At 37.0% G+C, this 14,143-nt stretch overlaps 1 protein-coding gene across 1 annotated transcript in view; it reads right to left on the bottom strand.

Annotated features, from left to right (window-relative positions):
* Positions 1 to 14,143, bottom strand: part of COL9A1 (collagen type IX alpha 1 chain) — a gene marked incomplete at its 5' end in the record, with an annotated part of 86,627 nt that overhangs the window by 49,891 nt on the left and 22,593 nt on the right. The window contains 11 exons of the mRNA XM_023531202.1: positions 493 to 549; positions 1,282 to 1,314; positions 1,951 to 2,004; positions 3,301 to 3,354; positions 3,712 to 3,735; positions 5,646 to 5,681; positions 5,927 to 5,980; positions 11,881 to 11,943; positions 12,066 to 12,101; positions 12,437 to 12,511; positions 13,973 to 13,993. Of these exons, the coding sequence (XP_023386970.1) occupies positions 493 to 549; positions 1,282 to 1,314; positions 1,951 to 2,004; positions 3,301 to 3,354; positions 3,712 to 3,735; positions 5,646 to 5,681; positions 5,927 to 5,980; positions 11,881 to 11,943; positions 12,066 to 12,101; positions 12,437 to 12,511; positions 13,973 to 13,993 (507 nt within the window). The remainder of the gene's footprint in view (positions 1 to 492; positions 550 to 1,281; positions 1,315 to 1,950; positions 2,005 to 3,300; positions 3,355 to 3,711; positions 3,736 to 5,645; positions 5,682 to 5,926; positions 5,981 to 11,880; positions 11,944 to 12,065; positions 12,102 to 12,436; positions 12,512 to 13,972; positions 13,994 to 14,143) is intronic.

The raw sequence follows: 14,143 nt of genomic DNA, 5'->3' as shown, positions 1-14,143 counted from the left end.
TTTTTTTTTTTTCGTTTTCATTTTATGGGAAATTTGAAGTAACTATGATGGCAGAGTGAGAGAAAAATGCTTTGGGAAAGTCTCTCTTTTTGTCTATATTGTAGTCTTTCCATTTTTTTTTAACTAAAACAGTTTCAAATATATTATGTGCACAATTGCCCCCCTCCTTCATAGGAGGCAAACTTTTGAAACTTAATTCGGTGCTCTAAATTCTCTCAGTCCAAAACATTCTATTGGTATTTCTTCCCTGAACAACAAAAGCACTGTGTAATCAAACATCTGCGACTCGGTAGGAAGATCTGTCAGGGGCGTCAGCAGGAACTTCTAGGACTGAATAAGGACCACAGATTAAACTACAGAATAAGCAAACACAGACTTGCCTAATCCATCAATTGAGGTCCCTGCACCAGGAAGGCCAGTGCTTAACAGAAAGGCTATATTTTTTCTATGGATAACATTCTTGAAAATAAAACACTAAAATTATCCTCCTACCCTCATGCCTGGTAGGCCTGGATATCCTGAGCGACCAGGTGGACAGGAATTGGGACACTGCCGAAGATAGAGAGAGACAGAGAGTGCATAAACCAGAGCTTCCACTTTACAAAAAATGATACATTTTTAGGAATTCCAGCTACAGAACCCCAATGCAATTATATTCACTAAATAACTCAGAATAAATCTTTCCTTTTTTATTATTTCATTTTTAAACAGAAAACTACAGATAATATATCTAACCTTTTCCCCATGTATCTACCATCTAAATTTAATAAATATTAATATTTTCATATACTTATTTCAGATTTAATTTATTGAAAAAATAAAATGTTTCCAGGTAACCTACTATACCACAACCTGATCATTTTCCCCTCACCCTTCCACTGGACTCGCTCTGTCCTGAGTTTCACATTCCCTCATCGAATGGGTCAAAATTGCATTTAGTGCAGTTTACCAACATCATTTGAATATTAATTTACAAGTAAAACAAGTCTCAAGGAGTTACTTGTCTTTTATCTTTTAAAATTGGGGTGTTCTGGTGTAAAACACATCTTAGTTATAAAGTAAGATTATGGAAAAATAAAGATATTTCTATAATGAAAAATGGTTACAGTCTGAGTATATACCAGCCACCAGTTCACTAGTGCCATAGATTGCTCTGCCATCTGAGTAAAGTAAAATACCGAAATACAACATATTCCAGCAAGATAATTTTAAAGAGAATTCATCTCAAGATTACATGGTCTTTGACTTAAAATTGTATTTTGTCGAAGGAAAACATCTTACCAATGGATCTCCATCATGAAAGCCAATTGTTCCCTAAAGTAGGAAAATATTAAAGTTAAGAACATAGTTAAATATTTAATTCAAACCTACAAATAACAGAATGTTATTGGACAAAAAATATAATAAATATATTTGTTCGATAAAATATAAAGAACAAAGAAGCATATAATATGCTAATATTCTAAAAACTTGGCTCATGGGTATATCTCCTTTGGAAAACTCTAAATTGCAGCAGATTCCATTAGGGGATTAAAGAGAGATGAAATGAGAGACAATAGAAAATGTAGGGAACTTTGAATCATAAATTAAAAATATGGATTATCTCCTACTTAAACTCCTATTTTGTAAATTGCTTACTGTGTAAATCCTTTGTAAAAACTAGTTCATTTGAAATGTTCCTTTCACACATCCAGGTTTTGAGAAATCACAAGCGTCAAAGGATTCAAAATAATGAGTACGCCATTCCCTGTGAAAAACGCCTTTTAAGTTACTATGATTCCCCTGCTCTTCTAACCTAAAAAGACGCATGTTCTGAATAGGTGAAAAAAAAATGGTAGCTATTTAGGAATTTTAGGATAACTCGATTAACAGATATTTTCATTTTTGGTTCTGAAATTTCTTTAATCCTGACTCTCAGATGCCGAGAAATTCAAGCTGCAAATAACTTACACTGGGTCCCGGGGGGCCAGGGGGGCCAGGTGGTCCTCTTCTCCCAGGGTCACCCTAAATTATGTGAAAATTGTGACACAGTGGTTATACACATGTCAAAACACAGTGTATAAAACTGGTGAGGCATGAGAGAATAATATTACTAAGATCTCCTACAGAGCTCAGCCATGCATAGACCTGCCACCAAAATCAATGGGTGGCCCATAATCCAATTAGCTCCACAAAACCAGAAGAATAAAAAAGTTCCAATCTCACCAAAATAATTAAACAAGGCAGAGGGAGACTTAGGGCAAAAAAGTTAAGCCAGTTCTCTATAGAATGATTACTTTGTCTATCCTGAAAACAAACCATGAACACCACATATATTTCTAGTTGATTTACAGAGGAACTGGACAGTCAATACTGCTAGTGCCATCTATGTAATGGTAGCAAAAGAAGGCTTGCACCCAGCCTGAAGCTGTGAAATGAAAGGGTAACCTCTGCAGTGCCAGAATCTTCTTCTGGTCACCCACAAGCTATCACTTGGTCTGTCACTTCACTCTCTTGCAATTAGGACAGAAGATCAAAGATGGCTAAATTCAAGTAAGCCATTCAAATGAAAATAGATTTGAATTAGTCTTAATATCCAGAGTTTCCTCTTGGCATAGGTTTTCTTTCTTAATGTTCTACCATAAGAAATCAAAAGCATCTTAGATTTAATTTTACTTTATAATCATTCGTATTCATTTGTCAAGTAAACAAATTTATCAAATAGTTAAGCACATATAGAAAAGCAAAAAAGTATATAATACGTGGCTGTACTCTCAATGAGTTTACAATTATCTATGCTTCACATAACATCACTACTTCAACATTTTTGATTTATTGAATATTAACATCAAGTACTTATTACCAGTAATTTCTTCTATAAGGTTCAGCTCCTTACTGCCTAAAGTTAAATTACATTAGTTAGATTACAATGTAAAGATCCTAACATAAATACAGATGGTAAAAATTTTAGGCTATAGACTTTTCATTTCATTCAGAGTCTAATACCAAAGACACTGGATCCCTACCTACCCTGGCTGGGTCTAGAAAATGGAGATGACAATACCTGACTTGATTACTAATTCTAAAAGCTGGGAAGAAAACTTTAGCTGAAAACTTTGGGGAAAAAAACTAAAATCATTTTGCAAAAATGAGCTAGCATTATTATTCCTGGTCCCCATCAGTATTATGGACTGGAATCAAATTCATTAGCCATTAGTTGGATTTGCAGGGAAAAAAAATATGGTTAGAGCAATTTGCCTTTCCTAATAACGTTGTCTTTTAAATCATCAAATGTCTATCAAAAGGTGCTGTGGTACTCACAATTGGTCCAACACGGCCAAGCTCTCCAGGAAGACCCGCTGCCCCAGGAGGACCCTGAAGTCAACACATTAAAGAGACATGGCTATTTGTGAATGTTTTTAAAATCTATCACAAATTATATCCAATATGATAAACAACCAACTTAAAATTATGTATCTTTACTAGCTTTGGTTTCCAGTGAGACAATAACTCATTTGAACAAATTTTAGCTACTTAAAATAGAACAGAAATTTCTCAAGTTAATAAATTATTTTATTTAGCATAATAGGAGTTCTGTCACAGTAGCCATTTAAGAGCATGTAAGTGGGATACCATAAACACCACTAAGTAGAGTGTTAGTTGGAGAGTAATGTTGGGATCTGAGAAATAGGCCATTTTTGTAAATAAAATAAACCAAGAGATGATACTCACAGGGGGTCCAGGAATACCACGGCCCTAAAAGATCGAAATAAAAATTATTATAAGATATGATGTATATTTGGTATAAATACAGACACAGGCCTGCCTCAGTTCAAAAATAAACTATAAATGCTATCACTAAATATGTACATGATCCTCATTCTAGAGAAAGCACTGGATAAAGAAAAACAAACATAGCTCTACTTCTAAAGGAAGCAGAAGCTTGTGTCAGCTCCTCAGACATTCCTTTGAATGTAATATTTTTTCCAAACTTTTTCTTAGAGAAAGTCAAAGTAAACAAGTCATCCACTTTTGCCCTAAAGAGAACTCACCATCACTCACAAAGAGACACGTCACAACCTAACAGTTTAAAGAGTTTTTCATTTTTATGTTTTATTAGAAACCTATATTAAAGCAGTACAGTGAACTGATTTACAATTTACAGGATGTTGGGATGTTCCCCGCAACAAATATTAAGCATAAAGAGGCAGAGAAGAAGAAGGAGTCTGATATACACTCTCTTTTACAGGTAGGGCTATATTTTATGACACCAAATCCAGTAGATATTAAAAGCAAAATGGTGTCATCGCTGAAATAACTTATGATGGGATCCTAATTTAATATGCTGGATTTGATTTTAAAACTAGTCATTTGATCTCTCTCTCCTTTATACTTTATATCTCTTTAGCAACACCAAACTGTGTATAATTAAGGATTGAAACCACATTATACTCATCCTCCTAGCCTCAATTCCTAACAAAGACCTTATATATAATAAACCTTAACTATATGCTTGTTGAATTTAATAAAACAATATCAACTGCTTAGAATCTCTTATTCTCTCTCTTTGCTTTCCAGGTTCAATTTCCCCCACTTGAGGTTCTTCATTACTCTTTTCTCTCCTACCTTGGCTTTAATAAGTTTTATTCACAGCTATCTCTGATCCCATGTTCATGTCAGCTTTCATTCCAGGCTTTCTTTTGTAAAATAGCCATATGAAGCATCCAGTGGAATCATTATACACCTTCTGATAATGATATTATTATTTATAATTATTTAGGCTGCCAAAACAAGCAATAATATCATATGGGTACTGTGTTTTAATAAGTGTGACTTTTCCAAGGCATTCTTTGAAAAATTGCACCTACTTGAACATTTTAATATGTGATCAATTTGGGAAATAAGTGTTACGCTTGAAAACACCAAAGTAATCAATAAGTTATTTCGTTATGAGATGCTAGATGTTTGAAAATTTTCACTACATTTTTTTAAAGCCATCTCTATAAGATGTTGAGCTCTGATTTGAAAAAATATGGAAGAAAGGCCAGCAAGCTATTCACTTCTGAAAATAGGCTTTAATGGAAAAGTTGACAGTCGCTGAAATATGGCAAAGAAAACAGAGCAAATAGAAAACAAGAGGGAAAATACAGATTAATGACAAAAACAAAAGCAGAATGAAGAGCAAAATAGAAAGGGAAAGCAGCCTGAGAACCTAGTCTTCTTACAAATAGATAGAAATAACAAATCTGCCAGAATGTCAATGTAGGAAAAGACTAGCCAGGGAATCAGGTGGGCGATAATATCTGATGTCTGATATTTCATTAGAGAGAAAACCAGTTTGTGAAGAACGTGGTGTGATGCCATGGGCTAAACATTGAATACTTAGATTTGCTGCTGTTAGGCAAGGAATGTTTTCTATCAATCTGGGTTGAGAGAGAAATGTCTCTTGGGAAATACTACCTGCAAACAGACATATGTATTTTATATTTACATTCAAATTTCTCTAAAATTTTTCTACTTATAGTCAGATTGCTTGCTATATCAGGTAAATCATAAACTTCTATGTGATGTATATTATGGAGAAAACTGCATTTAGAAATTTCATAATGGCAGAATTTTACCCAAAGATACGATATTTTCAATTCTGTCACTTTATATTCACTTACTGGAAATCCACGAGATCCCGGCACACCAGGTTCTCCCTAAAAGTAAAAATAAGTTTATCATACTTAGCTTTTCGCATCATAAATATGTAAATATACAAACTGCATAAGTATTAAAATCATTAAAATACTCAATTTTTGTGTTTTTAATTTAGTTTAATTCAACTAAAACACAAATTTATCTGCTTCATAATTAACCTATTAGTTGATTTGCAAACACTATAGTAAAATTATACTTCAGCATCTCATTAATATCAGCACTTAATACCCAGTGGCTGACTTACTTTTTGTCCTCTTGGTCCAACAGAGCCAGGAGATCCATCAGGTCCTGTTAATCCCTAAAAAGAAAGATGGTATTAGAACTATTATAGTATCCTTAGGCAAACCACTAAGTGGATAATTTCGTTTTATTTATTAATGATATATAGGATGGTTAGCTACGTATGATGCAAATATTTATAAAGAAATAACTTTCTATAGTCTCACTCAAAGGTAATGTTTAACATGCCATCATTTAGTTACTTTCTGTTGATAAATTATATCATATTCCTAACTTCTTACTAACTGCATTGTTTATCACAGGGTTCAATAATTTAGTCTTTTTTGTCATTGCTTTGAAATTATATAATAAAACAATTACAGCATTCTAATAGTTAAATCTGATAGGACAACAGGCCTTGGCTCTGTCACTTACCCATGTTTACGTACCTCCCTTACTTCATTTATAAAATAAAAATACTATACATCTCTATAACTCTCTAATAATGTCTCGAGAGTTAATAAAATGTTTCTTCAGTAAGAATAAAAAATAATCAGTCTCATTATTGCCTTGCAGCTACCTAAAGCCCTCCAGCCATCTTCTAGCAAAGACAATTGCTTATTTAAGAACATTAACTTTTAAAGGTGAAACGTTTGAGAGCATGTGTGTTTCTACATTATCTTCCTTAGTAAAAATAGCTATACTTAAGTACATATTTTCATGTATACTACTCCATATATAGAATTTAAGCCAGTTACTGTAAAACATATTTGTAACTATTATATTTAATACTAAAGCAGTTATTAAAGGACATCTTCAAACATTCTCATTTTCCCTACCAGTACTTATTTTATAATCATTCTCAATATAAAATAGATATTAAAGCACGATAACACTATGTGTATACCTAAATTTCCATATTTGGTGAAGATACATTTTTTATATTTTTAATTTTTTATTTACTCTGACACTTTTAGATGTTGTCATTTATCATGTAATCTTGAAATTGTACCTTGCTAAAGATAAATATATGTATATCTGTATATATGTATGTATATATACATGTACATATATGCATGCATACATAAATATATTATAAAACCCATTATCAAGATTTTTAAAAAGACTCAAATGATATTCATCAAGGGAAGGAGTTCTTGAAAATATGAAAACCCTACTTAAAAATCCATCTTTAATCTGTCATAGTCTGCAGAATTATCAATAAAGTACTTTCCTGTAATTTATATAAAAAACTAGTTCACTGGCCAACATTTTTACATTTCTCTACATCAATTAATTTCCTACATTATAACTCCGTAGAGCACCTATAGCTGTTGAACACCTGTAAGTCATGGAACATTGGCTTTTGTATTTCGGCAAACAAACCATATATCCAGGAGCACTCTCTGGAAGCACGTATGGCACATAGATTTTGTAAACCTCAGGGCATGTTTAACCAATGGAAACTCTAATTCCTATTTCATGTATATGTTCTCCAAGACCAAGTCTGGTCAATTGCCATACCCTCAACCCACTAACCATCTTCAATCTGTGACTGAAATAACTGACAAGGTTGTAAGACAGTACCTACTATATATGGTAGAATTTCACCTGCATAATAATAAAGTAAAACCAAATGAAGGATTGAATAACCTGGAGGCTGCTTCTAGGTCACTTCCTATGTAGTACCTTCCAAAGGACATGATAAAGTACATCTATCCCTAGGGAGTGATTTGAATTAAATTGAAAATACATTCTGGTGTCAGATGTTATAGTGAACTCTGTTATAAAATAGCTGTGTAGAAAAGCATAAATTCCATGAGGACAAGGGCTGTATGTCCATTCAATCCTAGAACATTGCTCCTATCATCTAACATATACTCAATACCTGACCACTGAATAAAATTAATTTAAGTTAGCCTATTTGGTGGAAGGATATTATACTCGTTCCTCCACATACCTTTAGTTTTGATTCAAATCCTGGCTCTGTCACTTATGATCTGTGCAACCATTCTTAAGGTGCTTGTGTAGTGTTTCAGCTTTCTAATTTGTAAAATAGGTATAATAATAATATCTACCTCATATAGCAATTTTGAAGATTAAATGAGATATTACACGCAAAGGGCTTACAACATTGCCTGGCAAAGTGGGTCCTAAATAAATATTATCTATTTTTATTATCCTCATTATTACATAGTCAGCACTACTCTAGATGCTGTGAAGAGTTAACATGAAGTATAAGACATGTTTCCTGCCCTCTAGGAGCTTACAACCTCATTCAGAAAGGGTTCTGCATATAAACAAACAAACAAAAAAATCTAGATATTAACCACGAGCATCGTATTTCATGGACTCCTCACATGTCTACTACTTCCTCACGTTTTACTATTTCCACTTCCACTGAACTTGCAGAATAATTTCTTAATAACTCACTATCCTAACCATACATCTGCCAGAGATTATTGTTGTATACATTCAAAGGATATTCTCATCTTTTCCTGTAAAAAGTGGCATGGTTTAATTACATTTAATTCTAATTCTTTTTCCTATCTTAGATTGATGCTATAAGAATAAGTAGAATATTATTTACTAAGTATGTCATAGCAAATAGTGCCTATGAAAATGTCTCTCTATTGATATTATTGATGATAATAATAAGTTGTGCTTTGGGTGCAAAGTTATAACAAAGTTTTGATTTCTCTAATTTTACATGTTTATAAGGGGAAAGAACCTAAACTAAAGTCTTAGCAGGGAAGGAAAGATTTTATTTACCTATTTTCTCCACATTCACATTTACACACACACAATTCCAATTTGCAATAATTCTTATTTACCAAAGAAATGAATGAGGAAAATATTACCAGTAGCAGAAAGAATGGCTTTCATACGCATGTTTTTGCAGATAAAGTTCTATGTGGGATGATATTGGAGCTAACTGTGCTCTGAACTTTCACACTGCTGCTTGGCAGGGAACACGAGCCCTCACTACAATTTCCTTCCAGCATTCCAATGACTCAGCTCATGAGACTCAAGGAATAATTTTACAAGCATAGCTGCCATGACTCTTTCTTTTCTTTCAAAAATCCACTCAACTAAGGATAATTACCTTTAAACCATGTTCTTTTCAGTTTCTTCCAGATATCATCCAATTAACTATTTGTTAACATTACCAAAAAATACAGCTTTGCAATGACCCAACAAGCAGAATCAAAGTTGGAGGTTTAAGGTCTTACTAACATAACACACTCAGGTTCACATATCAAGAAAAGATTATTGAAGCTTTCCTACTTACTTAGTTCCTTTATTTTCAGGGCTAAACAAACAGCAAACTCTGGTCTACTTACCAGTATTTCATTATTCTCAATTTAGGGTAAAAGATTTGTTTAAAATGTCAAATAAGCCAAAAGATGGAGTAAGAAAACTTTTCATCTCAGAATCTTATAAGTCCCATGTGGCTCCATTTCAAAATTTGGTGAATATGAACCATATAAATATTTATAAATAATTATAAAATATCAATTATAAATTATTTTTACTATCCATTGAATTACCCATATCATTTTTTGGTTGATAATTCAGATACTAAAAATTCACAATTACTCTTTTCCTTCCTATTTTCTCTGATTATTCATCTATTTTAGAACCTCATTTGTATTTGAATGAGGCAAAACATTCTGGAAGAGAGTCAGTCTATAAATCAAAGAAATCTGATTTCTTTCATTATCTTAGCCACTATATAACTCTGGGTCCCTGAGGAAAGTATTTGTCCTCATAATTATTCAATTTCCTTATCTGTGGAGAATAATATTAGCCAAACCTGCTTTCCAGGTTGTTGAAGGTTAGAAGAAATAATATTTGTGAAGGTGCTTGAGAAAAAAAGTTCTACACAAATACAAATTAGTATATCTAATTTTTTGCTTAGTTCTAGGAAATGCCTAAAATACGGGCACATACATGGATTTGTTACTTTTTCTCTCCTTCCTTTCTCTTTTTTTTTTCCTCTTGCTTTCTTTCTCAATCCCAGGAGACTGATTCAATGCCCTCATCAGTTTTTCCCTGAGGACCTTCCTGGATCGAATTTCTAGAAGTCTTACTCTTATATTTTTAACTTTGGAAATCTGGTTTGTTCTGCACCTTGTACTGCAACTATACGCAAAGAAAAAAAATACTTGTAATTGTTATTTACATTGTATTTATGAAATTTTTGAAACACTTCCATACGTTTATTCAAAATTTCTGTTTAAGTGGGGAAATTATTTGTAAAGCAAACCAGGCATTTCTTTATGGTCTTATAGTAAATGGTAAAGAGCTTAAGCACACTACATAAGCACCATAAAATTAAGGCACAGATTGGTCTGGCCCTCTGCCTGAAATTACAGCAACTCAATAGCGAAAAAAAATAAAAATAGCAAGACATGCCTTCAGGTGCTTCAAGCACCACAAAAATTAATAATAATTTAATCATAAATTTTCTTTTCACACAAAAGTCAGCTCCAAGTTTCAAAGGTATGAAGAAATAAATCCAACCTATACTGGGCTACTAGTTGATTTAGTGGCCTTGTATTTATCTGACTTTTTTATCACATGATAGTTTCCAGTCATTCACAAGAAGAGCTTAATAGCCAAGCTATATAATTTCAGTTTGCATTATACAAATATTAGTTTGATATTCGGTTTGTATTTTCCAAATATTAGTCGTTGGGGTCCTCATGCACTGTCATTTTGCACATTGGAAAACTCAAAATAGGTGCTTTGAAATGTAAAACAAAGTGTATCTCACAAAGCATAAATAGCATAGACAAAGCCTCCATTATGATAATCTCGATAAAGAAAATGTCTTAATAGCTGCTGAAATCTAGCTAGTTTTCTTTTCTCAAAATGAAGCTTCTGTCTTAAACTCTAGTCAAAAATTCTTGGAAATTCCAAACATAGGTTTTCAGGTGCTTTCTTTGAGTTAGAAAAGTCTTTAGTTTTGGGAAACCACATAAAGTGTAACTTGAAGGATAATTTGAATGTACCACTGACTGTTCTCTGAGAACAGATGCTATGTATTACATCACTTTGTATCCTAGCAACAAAGTCAAGGACTAGCCTGTACTGGGATCTCAGTAAGAATTAGTCGAATGCCTGGAAAGAGATGGTGAGAGTCCTGAAGTAATTTTATTATGAAGAAATATTATTTAGTATTAGGTTTACCATGTAACTCAGTATCTGAGCTTTCCCCAGATGGTGGGAAGGAGGGTACAGAGATGGGTAAATGGAGGGAAAGGTTGCTTGTTTCCAGTCTTCAAATAGGCAGCTCATTTCTGTCTATGATGCCAGCTAAGAAACCACCATAGAAGGAGAGAAAACTAGTTTTAAATGTCCTATCCATGTGTGTTGACCATTCTCGTCCCCACTCCAGACATTCCCACTCACTACAGTCCCACCCCTCAAGAGCATCTTTCTTTTTTCTTTTCATTGAGATTCAGAAGTATTCTGCCCCTTTCCCTGCTTGCAGGTTCTTTTCCTAAATTAATCTAGGGAGTCTCAGTGAAAAAGCAAGAGCAAAGACAATTTGCTGCAAAGTCCCAGCACTGACCATAGGATTCCTCCTCCCCCAGCATCCCCTAGGCTGCGAAGTGGGGTGAGAGTCACGGGTGAACAGAGCGAACAGTCTGAGGCACCATCCAGGTACCCATTCCTGTTTTCTGAGAGGTAGAAATGCCAGCTCTGCATGCTTCCCCCAAAGAGCCTGGAGATAGCGCCATACTCGCAGGTCCCTTTGCAGAAAACTGCCACCTCCATGCCATGCTAGCCAAATTCATGGCCACAGCCCTGTTTCAACTGGGTCTATCGCCACCGGCTCCCCCCCCCCCCCCCCGCCCCAGCACCTGTCCAGCACATCTCTAAGTCTCTCCCTTCCTCCTTCTCCCCCTCCTTTCTGCCCTCCCTCCTCTCCCCCAAACACACACACACCCTGCTCTCGCGCCTACTCACATCAGCACCCGGTGTTCCAGGCTTGCCCGGAGCTCCTGGCTTTCCTGGTTCTCCATCAAGACCCTAGGCAGGAGAGGGCGAAGCAGTAAGAAAAAAAGGTACAAAATTGAGACTCTTTGGAAGCACGTGACTGCAAATTCTGTCTGAAGGAAGGAAGTGGAGTGTGAATGCGTTGATCAACTTACCGGGGGACCCGGGGGACCCTGAGGACCTCGGTCACCCTGGAGGGGTAGGAGAAAAGGCAAGAGCAGTACATGAGTGGAAGTCGCTGGAGATCCCGGTGGGAGAATCCCACGCGTGTTCACCCCTCAGATCAGGTACAGGGTAAGGGCTAAATGGTGGAAGTTCATGACCGATGGGGGACAGTCTACCTCCCCCCGCTCCAAAAAATCCCCAGGCTTTTAAGATCCAAATCCCAATCTTACCCATGCCCAATCCTATTGGGGGGGAGCGGGGGAGACACCGGGCCCTCTCAAAAAAACGAACAAACAAAAAACCTCCAACCCACTGGAGAAAGGGTAGGAAAAGGCAGGACTGGAGGAACAGAGAAACTTACGTCGATGCCATCGATGCCCGGAACTCCAGGGGGGCCTGGAGGCCCAGGAGGACCCTGCTCGCCAGGGGGACCTCTCTGACAAAAACAGCAAACACAGGTTAGTGGAGCACATTTGACAGCAAGGAGACACTGAGAGTGATGTCTTGGGAGTGAGGCCCTCACCTCCTCCCCAACAGACATTCCCTGTGGAGGCTGGGTTTTTAAAACCCAATAAAATAAACAAAACTTCCAAGCAAGCACAGGTTGCTTCAACTCTGCGGTATTCCGAACGAGGCTGAACTGTGCAATTAGAGAATGATCTACGTCCCCGAAGTGGAGAGAGGGGTCACTGGGCCCTCACCTCTACGGAGTGCGTTAAACCAAAAGGGGGTGGTAAAGAAGGGGAGGGTCTGATGCTTTTTTAAAAAAGAGATTCAATAATGAAAATGGTTGTCATTCGATACCTCGACTGAATCAGTAATTGCAAGTCAGTGTTTTGGCTAAAATGGAACAGCTAGGAATGGAGGTACTGCACATCAGATCAGTTACAGTATCGTTTCGTAAATTTTTCTATGTCCAGTAGAAATCTGGGGGGGAATATGTTTGAGGAAAAGATTGGGAAGGAGTGAAGCAGAAGAGCCCTGATAGCCAGCAGGCGCCTGGCTTCGTTTCAGATTTACCTGTAGTGACACTCTCTTGCATGAGGTCTTTGCACCTTGCTTCAAAACTACACCAAATTTTAGACTGACCCTATGAGGTGACCCCTTTTATCTCTCACAGCTAAGCTTTGATGGTGCTGGAGGGACTGTTGGCGTCTGAGCATATTGCTTAGAGAATGTGCACACCCACCCGCCCCCTTCTGATTTTAAAAATAGAAAGAAAGAAAAAAGCTGCTTTCATCAAGGAAAACTTTGTTTTTCTAAACTCCAATGACCAGACAGGTTACAATGGGGTCTTTGTAAGAGAAACCTCAAACCCCGGCTGGCCTCACCAGCCCCCGCCCTGTCCTATCCGGCGCGAGATGGGGGAGATGCAGAAACCTTTGAGAAGTTGCTGAAATTTTGATGAGAGCCAAGACTGCCGGGTTCCAGTCCCCCAGCTGCGGGACTGATAGGAGGACTCATGTCCTAGTGCTGCCACCGCTGGCTGAAGGAGAGGGAGAGGGAGTTTAGCACCACTTGCCTGAATTCCTGCTTCTCCAGCCTGCTTTTGACTGTGACCAGGAGAGGGGGAGGGGAGGTAAGAAACAACCAGGCTAAAAATTAAACCTCGGTTTCGAGACACCGATGGCTTTCAGCACCTGAGCCTGCAGCTTTAGGGCTCAGGTTAGGGGCGGGTTGGGGGCCCAGGTTGGTCCTTTCCTGGACTTGGACCGAGGGGTCATCTGAGGCCCCGACCCCACAGTACTTGTTGCAGGTTCTCCAGGCTGGAGGGAGCGCTCGACCCCAGAGCCCTGGGGATACTCCGAGCCTTCGCCACGGCTCCCGAGACGGCTGCGCCCCCACCATTCCCTGTGTGCGCTTGAAAAATGCCAACACTTCTCCCCCAACAGCTTACCTGGTTAGGGGTCTGATTGGGCTAGAGAGGAAAAGACGGAGAGAAATCGAGAATCCCTCCCGCCCCGCGACACACACACACACACACACACACACACACACACACACACACACACACACACACTCGCAGAACTCTTGCACAACTTACTTGAGCCGCGCACAAGCAGAGCCC

Source organism: Pteropus vampyrus, unplaced genomic scaffold, assembly GCF_000151845.1.
Source record: "Pteropus vampyrus isolate Shadow unplaced genomic scaffold, Pvam_2.0 Scaffold64, whole genome shotgun sequence".
Lineage (NCBI taxonomy): Eukaryota > Metazoa > Chordata > Mammalia > Chiroptera > Pteropodidae > Pteropus > Pteropus vampyrus.
The sequence above is the reverse complement of the archived record's forward strand: the minus strand, read 5'-3'. Positions and strand labels throughout refer to the sequence as shown.